The 14675-nt window shown below is 48.2% G+C and overlaps 1 protein-coding gene across 5 annotated transcripts in view; it reads right to left on the reverse strand.

Moving 5' to 3' along the window:
* Positions 1-14499, reverse strand: part of EPSTI1 (epithelial stromal interaction 1) — a 38441-nt gene extending 23942 nt beyond the window's left edge. For 2 of the 5 annotated variants that reach the window (XM_083519671.1, XM_083519669.1), the window contains exon 1: positions 14306-14499. In XM_083519671.1, coding sequence (XP_083375797.1) covers positions 14306-14484 — 179 coding nt within the window. In that variant the 5' untranslated portion in view covers positions 14485-14499. Of the gene's footprint in view, positions 1-8632; positions 8875-14133 lie in introns of those variants that run through there. The other 3 variants (XM_083519672.1, XM_083519670.1, XM_083519673.1) reach the window with 3 other exon arrangements.
* Between the last annotated feature and the right edge of the window lie 176 nt (positions 14500-14675).

Genomic DNA, 14675 nt, shown 5'->3' on the forward strand with positions numbered 1-14675 from the left:
GAAAAGAAAAAAGACTCACTTGGGATCAATTTAATTGTATACTGCCTTGCAAGCATTATCCTGAAACACAGGCCATAAATAATTATAGTAAGTAATATATAAATAGTTCATTCATATTTCTTTTAATTAGTATTTATCAGAAGAAATATGAACTTAAGCATTTTCAGAATGGCTACCCTAGCGCTTCTATTTGCTTCCTTACCTATTCTAACCTCTCTGGTACTTCGAACAGAAAACAAAATTTTTCCTTCACCGCCGCCACCTGAAGTTATGCTGCCTTCTCCCTGCTACAGAGGAAGACGAGTGGTGAATGTGTCCTTACAGACGCTTCTGAAGTCGGAAGGATGTCTTTTTATTTCCCAGGACAAAACTTCCTAGATCATAATCGTAATGTCTGCTGCCAAGCGCAATAGCAGAACTCTGTCACAGCCCGGCCAGATTCTCATTTCATTTCCATGGCATCAAAGTTAAAGGCTTGTGTAGCTTTTGGTAATAGCAAAAGATAGATTCTAGCATTTTTTTAAGATATGAGAAAGTTGTGGCATACACAGGAAATGTCAGCACACGGGGAAAAGGCAACAAATCTTATTTTATTATGCAGACAGAGGCCTTCGCTCAGTTCTGTGAGACGCTTACAGAACACCGCCTGGGAACAAGAGCCCTTCTACACAATCTGTCAAGGCAAGATCCAAATACATTTAACACTCTGTATGATAGCTCTGCAAGTCAGCAAGAATAGCAATGACACCTGTAAGGAAAGGAGAAGCCAAAGTGATTTATAAGTTGGAGCACAGAAGGAAAGGGTTGCCAAACACTAGCAGAGAATTAAAGAGATACCCAAAGACTAGACTGCACATACCCTGATTTCCCCTTTTAGTATGATATCCCCGTTTATTGTACATCATTAGAGAGTGATGATAACATATAGTGCATCTAAACTCATCAATATTCTGAGTTCAGTGGGGGGATTAAAAATGCAATGTGGCAGTTTGACCTAATTTACCTTTGTTGCAAAACTGCTGCATTTTCGCACAATACCTCTCTTTGCTGACCCTTTTCTATATGACACGTTTTCAGTTAATTAGGCACATGAACGTGTAGCAAATGGATTTTAACATCTGTACAACCTAATTATGTAATTTCTGCGCCCTGCAGAAATGCAAGCGGTTGCCTCTCAGGCTGACTGTTCTTATAGCTTTCATTAGAGAGTTGCTGTAAGAAACTATCAATATCAGCTTGCATCTGATCTGTGTACACCAGTGTTTCACAACCTTTTTCTGAATGGGGCCCCCTTCTGACCTTGTTTCTTTCCTGTGCCCCCTGTGGATGTAGCCAAGGAGGGCAGGGGGGCAGCTGCCCCCCAATAAGAAAAAAAGTCAATACAAATCTGAGGTTCTGCCTTCCCTCCAAGAAAAATCCTGGCTACCCCCATCCTACTGGTAGAAAGGTAGCTATTTAAATGCTTTGCTTGTAAGTAGATGTTTTATTTATACTTTTATAATTTATACAAAATACAATTACATAACATGATAGGAACGAATAATGAAATAATGTTGAAGCAGAAAAACAGAGAATCATGGAACTGGAAGGGACCCCAAAGGTAATCTTTCTAGTGCAGCTCCCTGCAGTGTAGGAAACTCTGCTAAAGCATCCATGACAGAAGGCCATCCAGCCCCTGCTTAAAAACCTCCCAGGAAGAAGAGTCCAGAACCTCCCGAGGTAGATCCATCTTCCAGGTATTATAAAAAGAAAACAACACTTATTTGACCCTAGTTATTTGACACAAAGGGAGAAACCTACAGATAAAGTCCAAAAGGCGCACAGGGAATTCTGTATATATGGGAGAATTTTTAAAAGCAAGTGGTCCTCACTGACCTGCTGAAAAAAGATCTTGTTATCTGGAGGAGCCCTGGCTACCTAGATCAGGCTTCCTCAACCTCGGCCCTCCAGATGTTTTTGGCCTACAATTTGCATGATCCCTAGCTAGCAGGACCAGTGATCAGGGTTGATGCAAATTGTAGTCTCAAAACATCTGGAGGGCCGAGGTTGAGGAAGCCTGGCCTAGATAAAACCTGACAGACCCACACAATCTCACCTGGGAGTAAGGCCCACTGAATTCGGTGCAGCTTTCTTCTGGTATGTATAGTTAAATCCATGGTTTTCCCAGTAGTGATGTGTGGAAGTGAGAGCTGGACCATAAAGACGGCAGATTGCCGAAGAATTGATGCTTTTGAATTATGGTGCTGGAGGAGATTCTTGAGAGTCCCATGGACTGCAAGAAGATCAAACCTCTCCATTCTGAAGGAAATCAGCCCTGAGTGCTCACTGGAAGGACAGATCCTGAAGCTGAAGCTCCAAGACTTTGGCCACCTCATGAGAAGAGACGACTCCCTGGAAAAGACCCTGATGTTGGGAAAGATGGAGGGCAGAAGGAGAAGGGGACAACAGAGGATGAGATGGTTGGACAGTGTTCTCGAAGCTACCAGCGTGAGTATGACCAAACTCCGGGAGGCAGTGGAAGACAGGAGTGCCTGGCGTGTTCTGGTCCAGGGGGTCATGAAGAGTCGGGCATGACTAAACGACTAAACAACAACAACAACATTCTTCTGAGGAGACACTTTGTTATTTACTAGATGCATGTCAGTAGCACCAGATGACCCCACCCCTTGAGGAGCCGGCCAACACTGCCAAGGGGCCCTGTGCCCCTTGGCAACATCCGAAGGCCCTGATGCGCTAGGCGCTGGGGTGGATTGCACCCTGCACATTGCAGAGTCAGGCCCAGGCTGCCACCGGACCCAGCACTGGCGACAGCAAAAAAGCAGCTCCGGATCTCCCAGCCCTACCCGTTGCCACCTCAAAACTGCACTTACCTGACCTGTGGGCTCTACTGGTTTAAGCGGGAGACTAGCAAACCAAATACTGACAAAACGGGGAGATAGTTCTCCAACCTGAGATTTAGGTGCCCTGCTTGTTCTTGATAGGACTGCAGTCTCTCTCAGGGAGCATCTACATAACTTGTGAGGACTCCTGGATCCAACATTGTCCCTAGAGATGAAAATGTCTTTTGTGGCCTTCTTTTGGCTTCAGATGGTTCCCCAGTTAGGACCATTTCTGGACAGAGAGTGTTTGGCCACAGTACAGTGGTACCTCTGGTTACGTACTTAATTCGTTCCAGAGGTCTGTTCTTAACCTGAAACTGTTCTTAACCTGAAGCACCACTTTATCTAATGGGGCCTCCTGATGCTGCTCCGCTGCTGCACAATTTCTGTTCTCATCCTGAAGCAAAGTTCTTAACCCGAGGTACTATTTCTGGGTTAGCGGAGTCTGTAACCTGAAGTGTATGTAACCCGAGGTACCACTGTATCTTGTGCTCTGGTCATTTCCCAGCTGCCTTACTTTAACACACTGCACGTGAGGCTGCCATTGCTACGTTTTTAATCAATTCAGTCAGATGCAACAACAGGACACCAATTCTAGAAGAATTACTCCATTGTCTGCCTGTTCACTTCCTGGACCAATTGAAGGTGCATGTTAAAGCCTTAGACGACACTCATCAAGGACCACCTCTTCCTATTCTATTCTAGCCTGCCTGCGCCTTTTGTCTGGGGCTGAGGAGTGGCATCTTCTTCAGCTTCCACCATCTACGAAAATCCGTTACGTGGCAATACATCAGAGACCCTAATGGGCAATGGCACTCTGGGTATAGACTGCTTTCTCCTCAAAGCGGTCTGTCTGGCACCAACTCTGTCACTTTGGGATACTTCCTCATCCAGGCATTGTCAGAGTTTTAGTTTTGATTGCTTAACCCAGCTGTGCTGTTGATGGTTTTAGCGATCTTAATTTGTTATGCTTGTGAAATTCCATTTCTGAGGTTTGGTTATTTTGTTTGTGGCACTGTGCCCTGATACCGATACGGACGAAGGGTGGATTGCACATTTTTTATAATGTGAGTAGTAGCTTAGGGACGCGGGTGGCACTGTGGGTTAAACCACAGAGCCTAGGACTTGTCGATCAGAAGGTGGGCGGTTCGAATCCCCGCAACGGGGTGAGCTCCCGTTGCTCGGTCCCAGCTCCTGCCAACCTAGCAGTTCAAAAGCACGTCAAAGTGCAAGTAGATCAACAGGTACCGCTCTGGCGGGAAGGTAAACAGCATTTCCATGCGCTGCTCTGGTTCATCAGAAGCAGCTTAGTCATGCTGGCCACATGACCCGGAAGCTGTATGCCGGCTCCCTCGGCCAATAAAGTGAGATGAGCGCCGCAACCCCAGAGTCGGCCATAACTGGACCTAATGGTCAGGGGTCCCTTTACCTTTACTAACAAGTAGCTTTCAAATACAGTGGTACCTCAGGTTACATACGCTTCAGGTTACAGACTCCGCTAACCCAGAAATAGAGCTTCAGGTTAAGAACTTTGCTTCAGGATGAGAACAGAAATTGTGCTTAGGGAGCGCAGCGGCAGCGGGAGGCCCCATTAGCTAAAGTGATGCTTCAGGTTAAGTACAGCTTCAGGTTAAGTACGGATCTCTGGAACGAATTAAGTACTTAACCTGAAGTACCACTGTACATTTTTGTTTTTTAATCCAAGCCTGTTTTGAATTGGTAGGGCATTTTTGCAGGAAGCTATGCTCATCATTGACTACAAACAATACATCCTAGATTCCCATGCTGATCACGCTACAGCGGAAACAATCAAACTCTTAGGGAAACAGCTTCTTCTTAGGACCCAGTTGGATGGGTCCAGAAGACTCCCAATAACTCAGCAGGGCAAAAAGCAGCTCAGGGAAAGAGATTAAGCGAAATTACATGGAGAAAAATGATTCTCACATAAACTCTCAGTACTGCAGCCCTTATTTATCCAGTCTGGAGCCCCATGCAGCCTTTTAAAGTACGCATTGGCAGCTATGATAACGGCACTCTCATTTCGTCTACATTAGACTTCAGAATAATGCTGCTGGAGTGCTTGAGGGAGGTGGTGATCAGATCATGAACTGATTAGTGAAAAAGCCCCCAATAGTTTATTCAAAACCCAATGCCAATTAACCAAAAGCTGAGCTAACAAGGAGAGTGCATTTTGTTGTTCCAGTTTTGTGGATTGTCTCGATTTCAGAATGTATTCGAAAACAGCAACACACAAGGACTGAGTAGTTGCACCTAAAAGGTAAAGGGACCCCTGACCATTAGGTCCAGTTGTGACCGACTCTGGGGTTGCGCTGCTCATCTCACTTTATTGGCCGAGGGAGCCGGCATACAGCTTCATGTGGCCAGCATAACTAAGCTGCTTCTGGTGAACCAGAGCAGCACACGGAAATGCCGTTTACCTTCCCGCCGGAGCGGTACCTATTTATCTACTTGCACTTTGACGTGCTTTCGAACTGCTAGGTTGGCAGGAGCAGGGAACGAGCAATGGGAGCTCACCCCGTCGCGGGGATTCGAACCGCCGACCTTCTGATCGGCAAGCCCTAGGCTCTGTGGTTTAACCCACAGCGCCACCCGCGTCCTAAGAGACAATTAATGTTGTACAGTGGTGCCTCGCAAGACGAAATTAATTCGTTCCGCAAGTTTTTTCTTCTTGCGAGTTTTTCGTCTTGCGATGCACGGTTTCCCATAGGAATGCATTGAAAATCAATTAATGCGTTCCTAGGGAAACCGCTTGCCAGGCTGGCGGTGCGGAGAAGGGCTTTTCTCCCCACCGCAAGCCTTCAGGACAGGTACGGGAACAGAGGGGAAGGCACACAGCGCTTTCCCTCTGTTCCGGGGGCTTGCGTGGGAGGAGGGTTTTTCCTCCCCACCGCCAACATTCAGAACAGCATTCTGAATGTTGGCGGTGGGAAGGAAAACTCTCCTCCTACCCCAAGTCTTCAGGAAAGCCATCTGATGCCGGGCGGCGGGAGGAGGCTTCCCCCCCCCCCCAGCCCGGCATCGGAGCTTCGTTCCGATGCCCGGCGGCGGGAGAAGGCTCCCCCCCCCCGCCCGGCATCGGAGCTTTGTTCCGATGCCCGGCGGCGGGAGAAGGCTCCCCCCCCCGCCCGGCACCGGAGCTTCGTTCCGATGCCCGGCGGCGGAAGAAGGCTTCCCCCCCCCCTGCCCGGCATCGGAGCTTCGTTCCGATGCCCGGCGGCGGGAGAAGGCTTCCCCCCCCCCGCCCGGCATCGGAGCTTTGTTCCGATGCCCGGCGGCCGGAGAAGGCTCCCCCCCCCCCCCGCCCGGCATCGGAGCTTCGTTCCGATGCTGGGCGGCGGGATAAGGCTCCCCCCCCCCCGCCCGGCATCGGAGCTTCGTTCCGATGCCGGGCGGCGGGAGGAGGTCCGAGGACAGTGGGGAAGACGCGCTGCTCTTCCCCGCTGTCCCGGAGATTTCCCTATGGGCTTTCGTCTTGCGAAGCAAGCCCATAGGGAAATTCGTTTTGCGAAGCGCCTCCAAAACGGAAAACCCTTTCGTCTAGCGGGTTTTCCGTCTTGCGAGGCGTTCGTCTTGCGGGGTACCACTGTATTCAAGCTTCTAAAAAACTGAGTACTGGAAATGCCACAACAAACTGAGCTAGTGGATTTACTAAACACTTCCTATTTTTACTTCCTGCTATGTGGCCATGGGAGTTTTCCAGAGCATGACTCAATCAAGTTTCTAGGTAGGGCGTGGTCTTGCAAAGCTTCCCAAACTCCCCTTTGCACGATGAGAAATGTCTACACGGAGGTTTCACATGCTTTGCGCATGAGAGCTGGCTGCCTTCAATGGAGACAGAAGTTTTGACCAGACCTGATTTTTGGTTTACTCTTCATACCTGTAGAAGCAGTTTGGCTGCTTCCGAAAAATGACTCCTAAAGACTCAGGAACATGCCAGTTAGGGCTGAACCACACTTAATATATAATAATAATAATTTATTATTTATACACCGCCATCTGGCTGAGTTTCCCCAGCCACTCTGGGCGGCTCCCAATCAAGTGTTAAAAACATTACAACATTAAATATTAAAAACTTCCCTGAACAGATGACTTTTAAAGATAGGATAGCTGCTTATTTCCTTCACATCTGAAGGAAGGGTGTTCCACAGGATGGGTGCCACTACCAAGAAGGCCATCTGTCTGGTTCCCTGTAACCTCACTTCTCGCAATGAGGGAACTGCCAGAAGGCCCTTGGCGCTGGATCTCAGTGTTTGGGCTGAACGATGGGGGTGGAGACGCTCCTTCAGGTATACAGGACCAAGGCCATTTAGGGCTTTCAAGGTCAGCACCAACACTTTGAATTGTGCTCGGAAACATACAGGGAGCCAATGCAAATCTCTCAGGACCGGTGTTATGTGGTCCCGGCAGCCACTCCCAGTCACCAGTCTAGCTGCTGCATTCTGGATTAGTTGTAGTTTCCGGGTCACCTTCAAAGGTAGCCTCACGTAGAGCGTGTTGCAGTAGTCCAAGCAGGAGATAACTAGAGCATGCACTACTCTGGCGAGACAGTTCGCGGGCAGGTAGGGTCTTAGCCTGCGTACCGAATTAACCTGCACCTCCATGGACAGCTGTGAGTCCAAAATGACTCCCAGGCTGCGCACCTGGTCCTTCAGGGGCACAGTTACCCTATTCAGGACCAGGGAATCCCCCACACCCTGTCCCCCCAAAACAGTACTTCTGTCTTGTCAGAATTCAACCTCAATCTGTTAGCCACCATCCATCCTCCAACCGCCTCCAGGCACGCACACAGGACCTTCACCGCCTTCACTGGTTCTGATTTAAAGGAGAGGTAGAGCTGGGTGTCATCTGCATACTGATGAACACCCAGCCCAAGCAGGACTTCTGCTTGCCCTGCTGCTTTCTCACAGGGAAGCCCCCTCATTGCCACTGAACTGGAGAAAATGTCAACCGGGTTTCAATGGATCGCCATCTGCTCCACTTCAGCGGAAAATGACAGGTTTTTCCATGGAGAGCTGTGGGACAAATGGTTAACCACAGGGACCCATGCTTTCTAGGTGAGGGAGAAGTGGAAGTGTGCACAAACTATTATAATAGAGCTGGTAGTACCTTGTTAGCATCATTCACATTAGATGGCAGCATACTCTGAAAACCGCAGTAGTTTACTGGACTATGTAAGGGCCCTTTTATCCAGGATACTTTACAAATTCAACCCAAAAGCTCCTAGGACCACAAAGAGGTTCTTAAAATATATTATTTGGCAGTCGACAACTAGGTTTCTTAATGACAGGCCTGTGCCGGCAACGCTAGAGTTTGATACACTACAACGGAGTAGCGCTACACTAAATAAACAAACGAATAAATACCACCCACTGGGAACAAGTCGAGAGTGGATAGGAAACAAGGGGAGCTGCCAATACCGACGGACATTACTGGGGTCCCTATTGAAATGAAGGGAAGAAAATATTGAGCTTCAGAGAAAGCAAGAAATATTCAATGCAATACAATCGCCATGAATGCAACTGACCGGTGGAAAACACAACCTGAAAAGAGAAGCAACCATGTACTTTTGCAAACTAAGAAAGTTTTCAGTAATAAATTATTTTTAAAAAGAAATAAATAAAGAAATAGCTCCTAATACGGGACGAAATGGGTCACTGGAATGAGACGGCTCTGCTTATCTTTCCCTCTTATTATTTCAGACGGTGGAGTTTGACGGCGCCCGGGCTACTTACTGCTGCGGCCGCTGCTCCTGCCCGCCCTCCGGCCCCGAAGCGCCCCCATCCCGGGGGCGGGCAGAGGCGTCGCCCGGCGAGGCGCCCCTTAGCAAGGGAGACGGAGAGGCCGAATGCGTCCAGCTCATGGCTCCTGCTGCAAGGATTCCGCTCGCAGTTACACGCGCGCTCAGAACAGCTGCTCCCTCGCCCAGCCGCAGGAAACGAAATCGAAAGTTTGCCGCCGGCGCTTTACTTTCGCTTTCCCCGCCAAGACACGCCCCGCCCTCGAACACACGCCCCCACACAGGTGATCTCCATGAAGGATGGAGTCACACCCCCCCAGGGGCCCAAATGCGCGGGGCCGCCCCCGCTGAGCAGGCTCGGTTGCAGGGCCAGCCTGGATCCCGCTTACCTGCGAGTAAGCGCCATGCAAACATGCGCTGGATTATGGAGAAAGCTAGAGAGTTCCAGAAAGACATCTACTTCTGCTTCATTGACTATGCAAAAGCCTTTGACTGTGTCGACCACAGCAAACTATGGCAAGTTCTTAAAGAAATGGGAGTGCCTGATCACCTCATCTGTCTCCTGAGAAATCTCTATGTGGGACAAGAAGCTACAGTTAGAACTGGATATGGAACAACTGATTGGTTCAAAATTGGGAAAGAAGTATGACAAGGCTGTATATTGTCTCCCTGCTTATTCAACTTATATACAGAATTCATCATGCGAAAGGCTGGGCGGGATGAATCCCAAGCCTGAATTAAGATTGCCGGAAGAAATATCAACAACCTCAGATATACAGATGACACAACCTTGATGGCAGAAAGTGAGGAGGAATTAAATAACCCTTTAATGAGGGTGAAGGAGGGTGAAGGAGGGTGTTGGTCTGAAGCTCAACATCAAAAAAACGAAGATCATGGCCACTGGGCCCATCACCTCCTGGCAAATAGAAGGGAAAGAAATGGAGGCAGTGAGAAATTTTACTTTCTTGGGCTCCATGATCACTACAGATGGTGACAGCAGTCACGAAATTAAAAGACGCCTGCTTCTTGGGAGAAAAGCAAAGACAAACCTAGACAGCATCTTAAAAAGCAGAGACATCACCTTGCCAAAAGAGATCCGTATAGTTAAAGCTATGGTTTTCCCAGTAGTGATGTATGGAAATGAGAGATGGACCATAAAGAAGGCTGATCGCTGAAGAATTGATGCTTTTGAATTATGGTGTTGGAGGAGACTCTTGAGAGTCCCATGGACTGCAAGAAGATCAAACCTTTCCATTCTGAAGGAAATCAGCCCTTGAGTGCTCACTGGAAGGACAGATTGTGAAGCTGAGGCTCCAATACTTTGGCCACCTCATGAGAAGACTCCCTGGAAAACACCCTGATGTTGGGAAAGATGGAGGGCAGAAGGAGAAGGGGACGACAGAGGACGAGATGGTTGGACAGTGTTCTCGAAGCTACCAGCATGAGTTTGACCAAACTGCGGGAGGCAGTGGAAGACAGGAGTGCTCTGGTCCATGGGGTCACGAAGAGTCGGACACGACTAAATGACTAAACAACAAGCGCCATGCAATGCAACAGGACTCGCTGTTGGGCAGGCATGGCTGGGCTGGCGCTGTAAGGCCTGCGTGCTGCCTCCACGCAGAGGAAGCTCAGAGGCCAAGGAGGGATCCCCACGACACCCACCCAAAGAGGAGGCAAGCGAGGTCCAGCCCCTTGGCAGGTGCCACTTTCCTCAGCTCTGTCTCTCCAAATTCCCTCTTGGCACTGTGTGGCACAAGAGGGGCAGGACAAGCCCCATCTGTGCTCATTGAGGCACACTGCCTGTTGACTGGGACCAGCGTTCTCGTGAGTTGCAAGTGGCGGCTCAGGGAAGAATCCTATTGGCACGGTCATCTGGTGCAAGTTCTGTGGGTCCCTTGCATAGCTGTCAACCTTCCCTTTTTTTTGCGGGAAATGGCCTTATTTCAGCGCCATTTCCAGCTGCTCTCCGCTGCTATCCCAGATTGTTAGATATCCCGTAGACTCTCCCCGGGACAGGTGAGGCTGCTGATCCCTTATTTTCGAGGCTGCTGATCCCTTATTTTCAAATCTGAAAGTTGACAGCTATGGTCCCTTGCGCCCTAGGATGTGGGTTGACGACTGTAGCCTCAATGTGGGAGAATTAAGGGGGGGACTAGATGCTGGGGGGCACTTCTGAGCAAACCTGCCTAGTAGGCATGACGTGGAAAAGACATTCACTTTGCCAGAGCCAAGCTGTGCAGGGCAGTATGTTTGGGAAGGTAACCTGGAAATGGTTACCTGGTAAGGCCTTTGCCAGCTCCAAGGTTTCCAGCCTTTCCTTTCACTTTCCTGGGCCTAAAAAGGTAAAGGTAAAGGAACCCCTGACCATTAGGTCTAGTCGTGACTGACTCTGGGCTAGCAGCGCTCATGTCGCTTTATTGGCCGAGGGAGCCAGCATACAGCTTCCGGGTCATGTGGCCAGCATGACTAAGCCGCTTCTGGCGAACCAGAGCAGCACAAGGAAACGCCATTTACCTTCCCGCTGGAGTGGTACCTATTTATCTACTTGCACTTTGACGTGCTTTCGAACTGCTAGGTTGGCAGGAGCAGGGACCGAGCAATGGAAGGTCACCCCATTGCGGGGATTCGAACTGCCGACCTTCTGATCGGCAAGTCCTAGGCTCTGTGGTTTAACCCACAGCATTAAACCACTGGGCCTGCTTTGTGCCTTTAACAACAGCCTGATGCAGAGCAGGCAAGTCTTTTCCCTCCACTTATTTCCCAGCCAGGAGATAAGTTCACCCACATAATTTCTGCTGCTGAAGCAAATACAGTTTGGCCCCACTGAAGTCAATAGGAATGTCAATAGGAACACACTCTGAAAATGGCTTGCAATTTTCTAGACTGCTGTATGCAAACACATTTCTCTGGAATAATTCAGGCGACGTCTTTCCCCCCCTGTGCTTTTAATAGCCACACCAAAGAAAGAATTTATGGTGGGGACTTTTCTGGCGTGGAAATGGGAGTCGTGGTGGTCTGCTGCTCTTTCTGGCATACAGAACCCCATTATTGGGGGGGGGGGCTCCCATCCCACACAGAAGAGCGATGTGTGTGGCAATCCTGCTTAAGAAAGGAGACATTAAGGGCAAAACTAGATGGTACACAGCATTTGTTTCGGTATGCAGTTTGACCAATTCCATATAAAGTTGGAGAAGTAACTTAAAGCACAGATTGGGCAGGCAGGAAGGGGGAACTGAGTGCTTTACATGCCCCCCTCCTCGTTTTCCCTATCCATTTTTCTTCTGCTATGGGTTACTTTCAGAACTGGAGCCTCAAAAGATGACAGCCAGAGAGAAGCAGCAGGAGGGTAGAAATTCAACAGGGGTAGAATTCAGCTCTCCTCCCTCTCCTGCTGAACTTTGAATCACCCCCTTTATAAGAAATCCGTGGGCAAATTCTGGCACACGAATCTGCTACTGTTGGGTCTAGTCTCCTACCCTAAATGTGTTGTAGTGGTGCTGTAGTGGGTAACTATTGGACTTGAATCCTATTGAATATAGGATTTCAAATCTAGGTATTCCCTAGTGACCTTGGACTAATCAACAATATTACTCATCCTAGCCTCACAAGGCTGTTCGGAGGTTTGAAAAGGGGCGAAGACACCATATGACCACCCTGAACACCTGGGATGACGGAGTAGGATTAAAATGTAACAAATAAATCCAGAAATAGGTGTGGTTGTTGGGCAATAGGGAAAACAGCTTCTTCCGTCAGGGAAATATACTCTAGTTCTTTTCATTTCACATTAGAGATATTCTGGTTCAGACTATGAACCTGTCCATCTTGTTTATTTCTAGGTTTATTTCTGAGCACCATTTTCACCAGATGTTCTCCTGCAAACCTGTAAAGTATGGTTTGTCCCAGCAGTTATTTCTGGAGTTCTTCTGTAGATCATCGTGCAAAACTCAGAATCACAGAACCGTAGAGTTGGAAGGGACTACGAGGGGCCATCTAGTCTAAACCCCTGCAATGAAGGAATCTTTTGCCCAATGTGGGGCTTGTACCCACGACCCTGGGCTTCAGAGTCTCGTGCTCAAGTGACTAAACTAATAACAGAAAATGGCCTCTGAAATATGTTCCCTTTTCAGGGGCAAACTCATATTAGCCCCTTGTTCTAAATAAAACTCTCAGTGGCTATGAGCTGTGCAAACAACACATACAACCAAGTAGACTAATAATAATAATAATAATAATAATAATAATAATAATAATAATAATTTATTATTTATACCCCGCCCATCTGGCTGGGTTTCCCCAACCACTCTTTTCTTCTTTACATTTCTTCTCTATATTTGGGCTAGTGATACCTCTTGTTTGCTGCAGGCATTTTACATGGATGTTGTCTACCATCCAGATCTAAAATCCAGATGGCTCTGCAATGGTACCTCATTTTGAGTCCGCCCTGTTTAGGGTCCATTTCGTCCAACGTCCGCGGCAAACCCGGAAGTACCAGAATGGCTTACTTCGGGTTTGCCAATCGTGCTTCATGCATGCACAGAGTAGCACTTTGTCGAGTGTCCCTTTCGTCAGGATCACAGACGCAAAAGGAGGTACAACAGTACACACAACGGCAGGCACTGTGGGGTGGGTGCAGGGCAAATGCAGCCAGAAGATCCAGGGTGGTTCCCAACAATGTAAAATACAACAACAAAAAGCAGTATAAAACAAATTACAATCCCAATTTGAGTGGGTCCTAAAAATATACATCTCAGGTGTCAAGGGGAAAAATTCAACACCACGCTTTCCCAAATGTTTCCCATTTGAGCTTGCCCAACATAATAATCTCCCCCTAAGTGGGTAGCACTGTGGGTTAAATCACAGAGCCTAGGACTTGCTGATGAGAAGGTCGGCAGTTCGAATCCCCACGACGGGGTGAGCTCCCGTTGCTCAGCCCCTGCTCCTGCCAAGCTAGCAGTTCAAAAACACATCAGAGTGCAAGTAGATAAATAGGTACCGCTCTGACGGGAAGGTAAATGGCGTTTCCGTGTGCTGCTCTGGTTCGCCAGAAGCAGCTTAGTCATGCTGGCCACATGACCCGGAAGCTGTACGCCGGCTCCCTCGGCCAATAAAGCGAGATGAGCGCTGCAGTCCCATCTCTGGACTGGACCTAATGGTCAGGGGTCCCTTTACATTTACCTTTAAGACAATTTGGGGGCACCAGGGGGAGAAGTCCTGTTGTACTAGCTGAAGTCCTGGTGTGGGACCGGTCAGTTGAATCCAGCCCAAAGGTTTAGTGTCTCTGCACCAACCTTACAACCCAGGTGAGAACTCTTGAAACTGCTCTGAGAAATGTCCATAAAGTTCGTAGCATCGAGTCTTTCTGAATTGAGCCGAGGGAAATTTTTGGACTCTGCATTGCATACAGAGGGAGACATGCGCCTAAGTGTTTATCATAAACACAACACACTCACGGGTTCTTTTGTTGTGTTGGCATTTGTGTGGCAAGTCAAAACTCACCCCATTTTGTGGCCTTTCTTCACGTTGGGATCTTTCTTTGTTTTTGTGCGCAAAGGCACCAACCGATGCTGAGGCCTTTTACTCGACATCTATTACACTTATACAGGCAGTCAACAGGTTGCTGCCAGATTTGGCAACATACAAAGCACATCACTGAGCTTCTCTGGCTCACCTGTCCCAACTGCCGCCTTCCCAGAGCCCAACATTCTGTTTGGAAGTTTCTGTCAATGAGTAGCTCCCAGCATTATCCAATAATTGCTCTTCAGGTAAAACTGTAAGATGCTTTCCACAATCTTGGGAGGTATTGTGCAAACTTCTTGCGATATTCCATTCATACCAGTGGCATGACATAACTTCTGTGGTGGTGAGGGGGAAGGGTAAATTCACCTGACCATTCAGTGATTATTTACCGTAATTAGTTTGAAAGCATTTGTTAATTTAAGTGCGCTTACTTGATTTTTGTCCATTACATCATTAGAAAGACAAGGTTTGCTTTGGATCAGAAGTAAATAGGTGTTTAAGGTAAACTCAGCAGAGTGGGA

This window comes from Podarcis liolepis (genome assembly GCF_965112155.1).
Source record: "Podarcis liolepis genome assembly, chromosome: 8".
Lineage (NCBI taxonomy): Eukaryota > Metazoa > Chordata > Lepidosauria > Squamata > Lacertidae > Podarcis > Podarcis liolepis.